General features: G+C 34.2%; 1 protein-coding gene across 3 annotated transcripts; it reads right to left on the bottom strand.

Annotated features, from left to right (window-relative positions):
* Nucleotides 1–3,604: 3,604 nt before the first annotated feature.
* Nucleotides 3,605–10,032, bottom strand: LOC128240052 (zinc finger protein 234-like). 3 transcript variants are annotated; one of them, XR_008262024.1, is made up of 3 exons: nt 9,860–10,032; nt 4,239–8,136; nt 3,605–4,170 (listed from the first exon to the last, which is right to left on the bottom strand). XR_008262024.1 is itself a non-coding variant. In XM_052956538.1 (2 exons), the coding sequence occupies exon 2, from the start codon at nt 7,879–7,881 to the stop codon at nt 6,229–6,231; it is 1,653 nt and encodes a 550-aa protein (XP_052812498.1). In that variant the 5' UTR covers nt 7,882–8,136; nt 9,860–10,032; the 3' UTR covers nt 4,186–6,228. The 3 variants fall into 3 exon arrangements, 2 of the variants coding, with proteins under 2 accessions (XP_052812498.1, XP_052812499.1); XM_052956538.1 differs by lacking the exon at nt 3,605–4,170 and having other exon boundaries at nt 4,186–8,136; XM_052956539.1 differs by lacking the exon at nt 3,605–4,170 and having other exon boundaries at nt 4,186–8,136; nt 9,966–10,025.
* Nucleotides 10,033–12,456: the final 2,424 nt, after the last annotated feature.

The raw sequence follows: 12,456 nt of genomic DNA, 5'->3' as shown, positions 1-12,456 counted from the left end.
AGCGATTTAAGACTACTATTGTTGTAGGACATATCTTTGATTGTTCCCTTTAGTTTTATCGTGTATCTGCTGCAGTAGCAATAACGGTCTATAATTATGGGTCATTGTCATTAACTTAATCCGCTTAATGACAAACAAGTGTGTATAACCGCTTTGATGTTGCACATTTCGGAAGGAGGTGTGATCAACAGAAACATGTCAAAATACTATCAATAATCATTGTTCATTTTTCTTAAAAACACAATTGTTTCGAAACACTAATGCACCTGTCATGTTTAATGTAGACCGAATAAAAGTTTTTTAATATTTTGGATTAAAAATTGTCATTTACGGCAACAGAAGAAGGTATTTTTCCCATTTTTTAAAAAATCTTATTTTCGCAAAAATAACTTTATTTTATTAAAAACTAAATACATTATTGTCAAAAAATGTTATTTTCGCCAAAACTAACCCTATTTTCATATTTATATCAAAATCTGATTTTTCGCAAAAATAACTTGATTTTAGTAAAAACTAAATACATTATTGTCAAAAAAATGTTATTTTCGCTAAAACTAGCCCTATTTTCATATTTATATCAGAATCTTATTTTCGCGAAAATAACTTTATTTTTGCCAAAAAATTACTATATTTATGTCAAAAATGTTATTTTCGCCAAAACGAATTCTATTTTCATATTTCTTTCAAAATCTTATTTTCGCCAAAACTAACTCTTATTTCATATTTCTTTCAAAATCTTATTTTCGCGAAAATAACCTTATTTTCGTATTTTAGTCAAAAAAGCTATTTTCGCGAAAATAACCTATTTTCGCGAAAATAGGTTATTTTCGTATTTTAGGCATACCGCTGCCCCCTTTAGGTATCATACCAGTCAAGGACAAGCTATTATTGGATTTCAAGCCATTCGAGCTATTTTGAGGAAAAAGTATCATATTACTGTTTTTCGTGACCTTTGACATACCAATGTTAAATTCAAAAGAGGTCATCAGCCTTTCACGGAAAACCTTCCACTAAAGTTTCATGGTGCATATTTGATTGCCGGAGAGTTTTCCTTGCGGAACCAATGAAACTGCCTCATTAATTAATCAATATTACGAGATCGACAACGGTAAAAAACAAAGCAAAGTGCAGCAGTGTATCGAGGGTATCCGACGATGACTTATAATGCCTTAGCTTTAAAGTTGTTTAAAAATGGCGATCAACATGACGAACTTGGTCTGATTGTTCAAAACGTATAAACATTTAAAATCCTCTATCGGGACGGCAATGCTACCTTTAACAACAGTTACTAAGGAATTCGTCTAAACAATTTAAGTAGTCACACATACCATATGCTATAGTGTACCTTACTCAAAATGAGGAAAAATTCAAAAACTTTTACTTACAAAAGTACATTCGCGGCTCAATGAGTGAAATCGGACTATGCGAATTCGAACTTAGGTTGTATAAAATGGTATATTTTATCATTTAGCTACTATATTTAAACATAGTAATCAAAAGCTTTACTTTACCGAAACTCATTTACCCCTATACTATCATTTCCGATTAAACTTTAAAAACGCACTTAAGCTGCCATTTTGATTTAATCAAATATGAACTATCTGCGACAAGAAGGCATTCTGAATAAGTGTTCTATTCAAAGCAGACTGATGCAGAGGGACTAAATATAGTCAACCAATGCCGCTTTGAAGTTGAATGTAACAGTTTAAATACAAAACAAATTTAATTTATGAAGCACATTTGAAATTTTATTAATAAAACGGTTTTATAAATAAAACAGTTACCATTGAAGTTTTAATCCGTTATATTTTTGCGGAACGGAATGGAACACTATTTTTATTTGATTTGAAAAAAAAGAAAACACCAACAAAAGAACCTATATATTCCACGTTTAACACATGTGATCGAGTTACATGATAAAACTAGTCTTTTCCATTCTCTAACAGAAACATTCCTGTTTATATTATTGCTTCTCTACAATGTGTACTCGTATGTGTCTCTTCAAGTCATACCCTTTTTTGGAAATTAATAGGTATTTTAGTTGGTCACAAAAGTATATACAGCTTAAATTAAGAATTTATTCAGGTCAAACAAAAATATATGCAATATTGCAGTTTTTCTTTATAAAGTGAGTGGTCATGGCGGCCATCTTGGATTTTGTCTGCCATCTTGGACGAAATTGGGATGGGTCCAGAGGTATATATCATCAGTTTCATAATTTTAGCCCAAAGTGATCAATTCTTTGAAATTTTGTCACGATATTGCTGGACTACTTTGAGTAAAAGGTTTTCCACACCGTGATTCAAAATCTGTATGACTTTTTCTGTGTACTTTCTCATGTACCTCTATAAATAATTTATCACTGAAAGCAGCACGCACTGTCTCACCCTTGAACGCCATCTCTCTTGTGTGTATTCGCATGTAATTCGTCAATATACTTAGACAATTAAATGTGGCACCATTAGACCTAACATTGACTTGTATGTATCACCACGTGCCATTGTAAGGTAATTCTCCGTGCAACAGAAGCACCGCATGTCTCATATTTGTGTTCCTTTACCTCTACGTGAATGTGCTTGTGGCGTTCCAAATAACATCTTTGAGAGAAATAAGCACTAATTCGTGATGGTACTGAGCAACCGTAGGAAAAAGCATACTCTAGTTATCAATCGCACAATATTGTTGTGTCCAAGGATACCACTACCATGACCTACAAACCTCAAAATAAATAGGGGTCATCTACTGGTCATGACCATTCACACTACATAATATGAGGACTGTATGTAGGACCAAGTATACTCAACTTATTAATCGGACAAACAGTTTGTGCCCAACAAACAATCGAGATAATTGCTGGTCATGACCAATCCCTCTGCCAAATTGAGTGTAGAGCAAATATTATTATTTTTATCAGTTGGAAAATCTTTATGTATTTAATGTCACCATACCTTTGACCTCTGGCATCAAAATAAATGGGGATCAACTGCCGGTCGCGATAAACACCCCTCTCAATATTGAAGACCCTAATATTACTTTTACGCTTATTATCAATCGGACAACACTTTTTGTGTTCAAGGTCACCACAACCGTACCCGTTTACAAACTGACTTCAGGTCATATGCCTTTCAAGATCAACCATTCTACGACCTAAGGCCAAAGCATTATTTGGTTATCAAGCACAGACAAGATGTTTGTGTTCAACGCTAGCAACTATGACATTTAAGTCAAGTTTCATGGTTATGGTAACATTAAACACAAGAAAAGGCCTTGACCTACTAACCTCAAAAAAGGGTCATCTACTGATTGTGACTAACCTCCCTACCGAGTTTGGAATGCATGGTAAAGTATAATTACACTCTGGTTATCAATCATCCAAGCTAATTGCGGTCAAGCACGACACCACCTTTGGCATGTTGACCTTAAAATCAATGGTCCTCCTCTAGAGGTCATGACCAACCTTGCTTTCATTTTGTATATCCTTGGTCCAATCAAGCTCTAGTTGTCAATCAGACAAGGTTTAATAAACCGTCCGATTGACTTATACTCGCAATGTAATATACACCCGGGCATAATGATAGGCATTATAATGATTTTGGTTCGGAGTTTTATTTTACATATAGAGATATATATGCTATCAGGATAAATTTTCCTTTTGAAATATATCAAAAGTATACGAGATTACCAGGCATGAACAAATTTAACTTCCAATTGCAGTTCCTTCATTAGTTATATATAAAATTATAAAATGAGTATGCAGAATCCCACAAGCACATGGCAGTAATAAACATGTCAAACACATGGTCCAATCATAAGAGAAATAAACATGTCCAATACATGTCATGGACATTGCAAAAAAAATGTCAAACACATGGCCATGGCCATTGCAATAAAGATGGAAGTTTGGAATACAAATTGTAGTAAACCGGCCAAACACACCGAATCGTAACAGCAATTAACATGCACAACACATTGACTCGTTATAGCAATAAACATGCCAAACACCTCGAATCATAATAGCAATAAACATGTCAAACACATGGAAATCAAATAGCAGTAAACATATCAAACACATCCAATCGAAATAACAATAAACATGTCAAACACATCAAATCGTATTAGTAATAAGCATGCCAACACATCGAATCGTATTAGTAATAAACATGCCAACACCTCAAATCGTAATAACTATAAACATGCACAACACATCGAATCGTTATGGCAATAAACATGCCAAACACATCCAATCGTAATAGCAATAAACATGCCAAACACATCGAATCGTAAAAACAAAAAACATATCAAATACATGGAATGCAAATAGCAGTAAACATATCAAACACATCCAATCGAAATAACAATAAACGTGTCAAACACATCAAATCGTATTAGTAATAAGCATGCCAACACATCGAATCGTATTAGTAATAAGCATGCCAACACATCGAATCGTATTAGTAATAAACATGCCAACACATCGAATCGTATTAGTAATAAACATGCCAACACATCGACTCGCAAAGGCAACAAAATGGCTAGGCATAACAGTTTTATGTAAGAGTGCAATAAACTTGTCGAACATATCAAATTACAAAAAATGAACTAAATCAATACTTAATTTAACCCTCATTAATCAGAGCATTCATGGGACTCGCTCATGTTTTGGAACCAAAAACATTTCTAGGAATGTAGCTGAAAACATTGTATTGTATACAAATTATCAATCAACACGCAAACCATTTTCAAATTTAGACGGAAGTCCGTATGCCACTCCAGTGCAATACGGCCATATTACAATCAGCAGTCGTCAAGTCATAACAAGTATCATTGAACGTTGTTAGAATGACGTCATTAAACTAAAAAAAGAATGTCATTAAAATGACATTTTCTATGAAAACAAGTGTCTTTGAAGTCATATAACCTGTAATGTATGTAATAAAATGTCCTACATATAATTGAAACATTCAATGTTCCACCTGTTTCACAGTTTGTTAACCGTCCATTTTCTATATGTATGTAACAAGTCTGCAATACACGTACTACAAAAACGCAATTATATTTCTTCTGTATGAAGTTTCATATGAGACTGTAGAAAGTGGCTTTGAGAGAAAGAAGCACCACATGTATCACCCTTGTCTGACGTCTCATAAGTGTGCATTAATGCTGCACTCTCACAGATTGACCGTTTTACCATTTTTTTAATGTTGGTCTTAGAACGAGTAATTGTTTTGCAAAAATCCATGGAAAACAGTTACATAAGACAGCTGACTAAAATAGATCGCAGATTTTTACATTTAAGTTCAAAAATTGATGTTTAATGCATTTTTCTTGAACCGTTAGTAACGGTTTAATCCATAAAACATAACATTTCGAGCGGAAATATTAAATCTACGATTTGATATTTTGTCAGCAATTTCATATCATTGGTTTGCAGATATGTACACATTTTTTAAAAAAAAAGAGGTATATCTGTTAGAGTGCAGCTTTAAATGCCCTTGTCCATGTGTCGCATATCCATTTGCTTTCCAACGTACTTCGTCTCATATGAGTGAATTCGGAGCATATCTGTCCAACACAAAAACAACGCCACATTCCTAACACTTGAAGGGCTTCACTCCATTATATGTCTGCCTGTAAACAGCATAGCCTTATAATAAAATCGATAATATTTAGTGTCATCGAATTCATACGACATGGATGTTATAAATACTTTATATTTAGTTTCAAAACTTGTCGGGGTCTTAATACATTTATCCTTATTATTTGATAGGGTTCAATGAAACTAAAATTATTGTCAAGCATTACTAGGATATCCGTATAGTTTTATAATCTATGTTTTAATCGTGTGTTTTTTCCAATATATATATATGTAATGTTTAAAACATGAACAATAGGCGGTACATTTAAAGTTTTCTTCCAGCCTATACTTTTGAGAAAAGTATTAAAACCTTTGCACTATATTCAAATCAAACAACGTGTTTGCAGTTCTTACACATTATTGTCGTATATAGGATACCATTTAATTGAAAACAATATCACCAAATCACCGGAGCTTATCTTGCTAAAGAAACAACAACACCATATGCCTTACACATCAAGGGTTTCTCATAAGTATGAATTCTCATGGGTCTAGAGATGTCATCTTTAGGTGCCACAAGTCCATTTGCATTTCTGTGTCGTCTCGTGCGGTTTTGCAGCTTATCATTACTACAAAAACACCGCACCACATGCTCAGCTCTTGAAGGGCTTCTCTTCGGTATGTCGCTTCATGTGAATTCGAAGCTTATCATTGCCAGAATAAACCGCACCACATATTTCGCACAGGTAGGGCCTCTCCCCGGTATGTCGTCTCATGTGAATTCGAACCTTTTGTCTGGTTATAAAACCAGCACCACAAACCTCGCACTTAAAGGGCTTCTCCCCAGTGTGTATTGTTATGTGCATCTGTAAAGCACCTGCTGTAGAAAACGACGCCCCACATGTCGCACACTTGTATGGCTTCTCTCCAGTGTGAGTATTCATGTGGACTTTTAAATGGCCTCTTTGATTAAAAGAAGCGCCACAGACAACACACATGTATGGCTTTTCTCCGGTGTGTATCCTCATGTGTGTACGTAAGTTATGCGCATCAATGAAGGACGCAGCACATGTCTCACACTTATGTTTCTTCCTTCTAGTGTTATCAATCATACTGTTTGGCAAATGCGATGAATGAGGTAAAGCCTTTGCGTTCTTTTCTGTATGTCTTATCATGTGTCTTTGAAGCTTATCTTTCCTAGAAAATGCAGCACCACACTCTGCACACTTGAATGGTTTTTCTCCCGTGTGTATTCTCATGTGAATTTGTAACTTATGTTTCCATGCAAAAGCAGCACCACATGCCTCGCAAATAAAGGGCTTCTCTCCAGTATGTACTCTTAAATGCTTCTGTAAACCTCCACTTTGAGTAAACGCTATTCCACATGTATCACACTTGTATGGCTTCAATCCTATGTGTGTATTAATATGGTTTTGTAACTGGTTGTATCGAGTAAAACAAACGGCACATATATCACACTTGTAAGGCTTTTCACCAGAGTGTATCATCATGTGTTTACGTAAATTAGACTTCAATGTAAAAGTAGCAGCACATGTCTCGCACATGTGTGGCTTCCCTTCAGTGTGTATTTGTGTATATCGCGGTGGAGATAATTTAGGTAAAGAATTTTCCTGCGTTCCTGAGTGATGTTTCATGTGACTTTTTAGCTTATCTCTCCTAGAAAAAGCAGCACTACATGTAACACACTTAAAGGGCTTCTCGCCAGTATGAATTTTAACGTGCCTTAGTAAAGTAACCTTTAAAGCAAACGCAGACCCACAAGTCGCACACCTGTATGGCTTCTCTCCAGTATGTTTTCCCATGTGTCTTAGTAAAGCAACCTTTTCAGAAAACGCAGACAGACAAGTCGCACACTTGTATGGCATTTCCATTATGTGTTTATAAATATGGTTGTGTAAATAATAGTAATGATAAAAAGAAGCGCCGCACATATCACACTTGTATGGTTTGCAATCAGTGTGTATTCTCATGTGTTTATGTAAATCAGATTTATTCAGAAAAGAAGCCTCGCATGTCTCGCACCTATGTTGCTTCCCTCCAATGTGTGAATTCATACAGCTTGGCAATCGAGATAAATTAGGTACAGAATTTTCATGTTTTCCTGAGTGATGTTTCATGTGATTTGTTAGCTTATCTCTCCTAGAAAAAGCAACACCACATGTAACACACTTGAAGGGCTTCTCACCAGTATGAATTTTAACGTGTCTTTGTAAAGAAACCTTTAGAGCAAACACAGACCCACAAGTTGCACACTTGTATGCCTTTTCTCCGGTGTTTATTTGCATATTTCTTTAAGCAAATAATATCTTTGTAAAAAAGCGGTACCATGAGTCCCACAACTTATTTCTTGTCTGATTGCATTTTCATATGGCTCGTTGGATGATGATTACCAACGAAATCCGAACTTGAAAAGCTTCGCATCGTTATTCATATTCTTATTTTTGTCTTTTCAACATTCACAAGGAAATACTTGTGTGTTTTTTCTTTGCTTTAACATCATAGCATCATCACCTCTCATACATGAATATGCTCTTTGTCATCTGGAAAAATAGAAACAAAAAAGTGTTATCATAATGAAAGATTTGACATGGGAAGAAACAAACAAGCTAGAAGCTATAAACCTAAAGAGATGAAACCTTGAGTTGCACACCCCCAGCCCAGCTTTATCCATGGATAAACAAAGTCAGTTACAAGGGGGTCCAACATAATTTATTTTTGTGACAACTTAAGTGAGGGAAATGTGGGATGCGGAACAAATTGGTGGTTTCTTAATTTTTTTTGTGTTTTCGGAGGATATTTTGACCAGGGCAGTAAAACGCGAGCTGTAAGACATGTCAATAGTTTAGACAAAAGGCAACGTGTAAGTGTTACCCAATACGATCGTCTGTTATGCGAAATGACCTACCAGATACACTTGTATACAATTCTAACTTTTCATATATGTGCTCTATGTACATCTCTATTTACAAAGTTACAGATAAGATGCATATTTGCGTAAAAACGCAATTACAATTATAGAAAACGCAATTATTTAAAATCAATGAGTAAAAAATAACGAATAAGGAAAAGGAAGACTACGTAAATCATTCAACAAGGGACATTTAATGAAATAAAAATAAGAAATTTGTTACCCTTTTCATCTAAATTGGCAATATTGGCAATATCGATTCGGTCAATTGATTTAACTTATTTAAAATGAGATAACATTTGGTTTCTGATATTGGCCGACCATAAAAAATCCAAAACTTCAGACTTCGGGGTTTGAATTAAGACATAATCCGTTGATTATTGAGTAAATATGATGCTAAAATACGATTAAAGACGGATACAAGCGGGAACTAAGTGTTCATAAGCAAGCTTTCAGGCGAACATGTCAATAGAAAGAGATCGAAAATGTCTACACCTTTGTTATGAATTGCCACACGATTCTACTATTTCATATGGATTTGCTTTAAAACATCACTCAGATTTGTTTTAAGTGAAAAATCAAATATATTTCAAAAAAAATTTGCTATAAAGCCTTAAATTTGTCATAGAGTAGTCAATACCAGAATGTCATGCTTGTTATTTTCTATTCGTTTTTTTTTTTCATTTGAGTTGATAATCAGAAGTTTCAACAAATGATACATTCAACAGTACATTTATACATTGTTCATATTATTGCCATAGTGATATCTAAATGGCATAGCTGCTTTAGTCAAAATGATATAATATTATTTTGTTAACGTCATGCATAGTTGTTCTTAGCATTGTTAGTTCATTCTTAGAATTAAATGTTGTTGTTTGTAATTTTTCGTTTGTTGTGTAATGTCAACTATTACATGTAGTATCTAAAAAGGGCTATTCACCGTATGATGAAATAGCGAAAACATTTTTTTTGTCGAAAACTGACATAAACTTGGTATCGATGTGTACAACGCATTCAAACCAACTAACTAAAGTACCACATAGTTTACAATTATTATTTTTTTCGCAGTTTTTCATTAAAAAAGATTACTAGGTATGTATACCTAGTAGAATTCATTCTTATGCGTGATTGGCTTGTCGATGTTATCACGTGATCTTACCAAGTTAGGTATATAGTTTAAATTAGCATTAAGCAAATAATAATGTTGGGGTGGTCGGTGTCAAGGAACTCTTACTTAACACATTTGTTAATAGGATTATTGGTCGGAGATTGAACGATGATATCAGCATAATAACTATGTCACTACTGTACAGTATGTCAAAATCTAGTACAATATGGTGAATAAAAGGAATTACCTTGTTCGTTCAAACTTAGCCATAATATCCTATTATTAGGCCGATGTCATTGTTCAATGTATTTATAATCCTTTTTATCCTGTCGGGTGTCTGTACTACAACTCACCAAAGCACTTTGTAAATGTAGCGATCGGAGTGCTTAAATGATTAAAATATTAACAGTCCTTTGACAAGGGAAAATATAAATCAGTGGAAAAGTTTCAACAAAGGGACGCAACTTTTCCGCGTTCGTTTAAAACGGCGATGCCAAACGCCGGTATCCAATATCGGATATACTTGGAAAAAACGGTGTCACACGGGGATAAATACAACATAGGACAAATGTTAAAAAGACATAAAACAGGGTACAATACATTAACCAAGCCCGTGTAATGGTACAAAAAATAAAGAAATACAATTGTGTTTATTTATTAAGATATTATTTAATATAAACGACTAATCTCTTACTATTTTATGACTTAAAACAACTCAGTAGGATATGATATGATATAATAAACTTAAAATTTAAAACAGTTATATGATAAATCGATTGTTACTTTTATTATATGCCTATCAAATTCCTTTTCCATATCCAACGTTGAAAATACAGCACGCCGTATTGAAAAATCCGTATCACCATACTGTCGTTTTCTGATTCCGTATCATGCGAGTACCGTGTGGATAAGGATAAGCACGAAGCAGAGAACACATTCAATCTCTCATAATAGCTACTTCAGTGAACTAGTTGTTTGCCAGATCGAAGTTCATAAATTGTTGCATTATCCATGTTTATTATCATAAATATATGAGCAGCTCGCCAATACAAAGAAGAAGGCGAATTCGCGTCATCGATAGAAATAGTGATTGACTCACGAACATCCCTCAATTCTGCGTAGTAAGATCGTCAAATTATCCCACGAATGTTTACTTTGTTAAAAATGGCCGCGTTACGTCTACAGGAAATGACGATTAGTATATACTCGTAAGATAAGTACCGTTTTTTGTTATTTTTTATGCTGTGACATTTAATTTTGTCTTAGCAATTAGTTAATTTTGCTAAAATACAAAATATTTTGTTCTTATTTTGCTCAATAAAGTTAATTCTGTAACTTCTGACTTTGTTTCGCTGTAGTAGCCTCCCTTGACTTCATTACACAAAACTACGTGACACATTCGAATTTATACGCGCATTTGACAGATGGCGGTTAATTTAAATCAAATTGAAAGCGAAAAATAAAAAGGAATAATTAAAAAGGCAGATATATAAATGGAATATTACGATAAAATGATTTTCTGGTGACCTGCATCACGTCTCGTTCAGTGAGTAAACATGTATTCGTCTCGACCTGCGGACAATACGGATACGTGTTTACACACCGAACTCGATGTGATACAGGTCACCAGAAAAGCGTCCTATCATAATATCCCCTATATATTGATAATAAAAATGCCGTCAAACTTTGCATTTTGACGTTCAGGTAATGAATGGCTAGAGGAAAATAGAAAGTTAGTGTGGTGTGGCGAAGGTATAAATATCGACCGATGAAATTATTGATTAAATGTATAAAACCTGTTTAAGACATCACTCCATACAGAAAACTGTACGTACATAAAGTTAAAATGGACTAAAAGAATGACAAAACAAAACGGACTGCTGGGGTGAAGTTGACCTGTCTACATATGTATTTACTTTTGCTATTTTACTGATTAAACTCAATAGTTCACCGCAAAGCATGATAAAGATGATATTTTCTGTTGGAAATGTAATATATTTTCAACCAAGGCATGTGCTTTGTAAAGCCAAGGAAGTTATGAAGATTGATTTAATTTGCCTTTCACAGACATTCTTGTATTAATCCAAAGCGCTGATACCATGCGTACCACATATATTGTATATAATCAAACCTCAGATAAATGAAAATGTTTACAAAAGGTGGTAAGGAAATTCCCGAGGCTTGCCTTCTGTCCAAAACACTTTATGGTCCACACCCAATCAACCTTTCCCATGGAAAGATCTTTGTGAAACTTATTTGGGCCACGTCTACTGTCCTAGAGATTAGACAGAAGTGCACTGTTCCAAATTACAGGGTGCACAGTGTATTTAACTATGTGTTCATCATTTTGGGCATTCTTTTACAATATCTTTCTATATAATAAAAACAATTCTTATTCGTAAAGCCTCAAAATTGCGAATGAATTGAGCATAGTGACTTAAAAGCGATATCATTGGCTAACAACAAGCAAATGGTGTGCATGATAATCACGTCGGGAAATGCAGAAATGTGAAAACGCAGCACTTATCAATAGTTTCTGTAAATATTGGAATTAATGTAAACTAGGTATTATTCGTTTTAAGAACAAAACGCAAGATCTAAAACAAATATCATTTAGCTACTTTTTTAACATAATCATTAAAAGATTTACTTTACCTAAATTTATTTACCCCTTTACTATCATTTCCGATTAAACTTTAAAAAAGGCACTTAAGCTGCAATTTTGATTTATTCAAATATGAAATATCGCATCAACAGGCATTTTAAATTTAGTGTTCTACTGAGAGCAGAATGTCACTGATGCAGAGAGACTTAATATAGTCAACAAATGCCGTTTTGAAGTAG

The sequence above is a fragment of the Mya arenaria genome, chromosome 7 (assembly GCF_026914265.1).
Source record: "Mya arenaria isolate MELC-2E11 chromosome 7, ASM2691426v1".
In the NCBI taxonomy this organism is placed as follows: domain Eukaryota; kingdom Metazoa; phylum Mollusca; class Bivalvia; order Myida; family Myidae; genus Mya; species Mya arenaria.
This window is presented reverse-complemented; position numbering and strand designations above follow the sequence as displayed.

Excerpts from the sequence above, each read along its gene's own strand:
- LOC128240052 (XM_052956538.1), bottom strand. The coding sequence starts at position 7,881 with ATGCAAATAAACACCGGAGAAAAGGCATACAAGTGTGCAACTTGTGGG.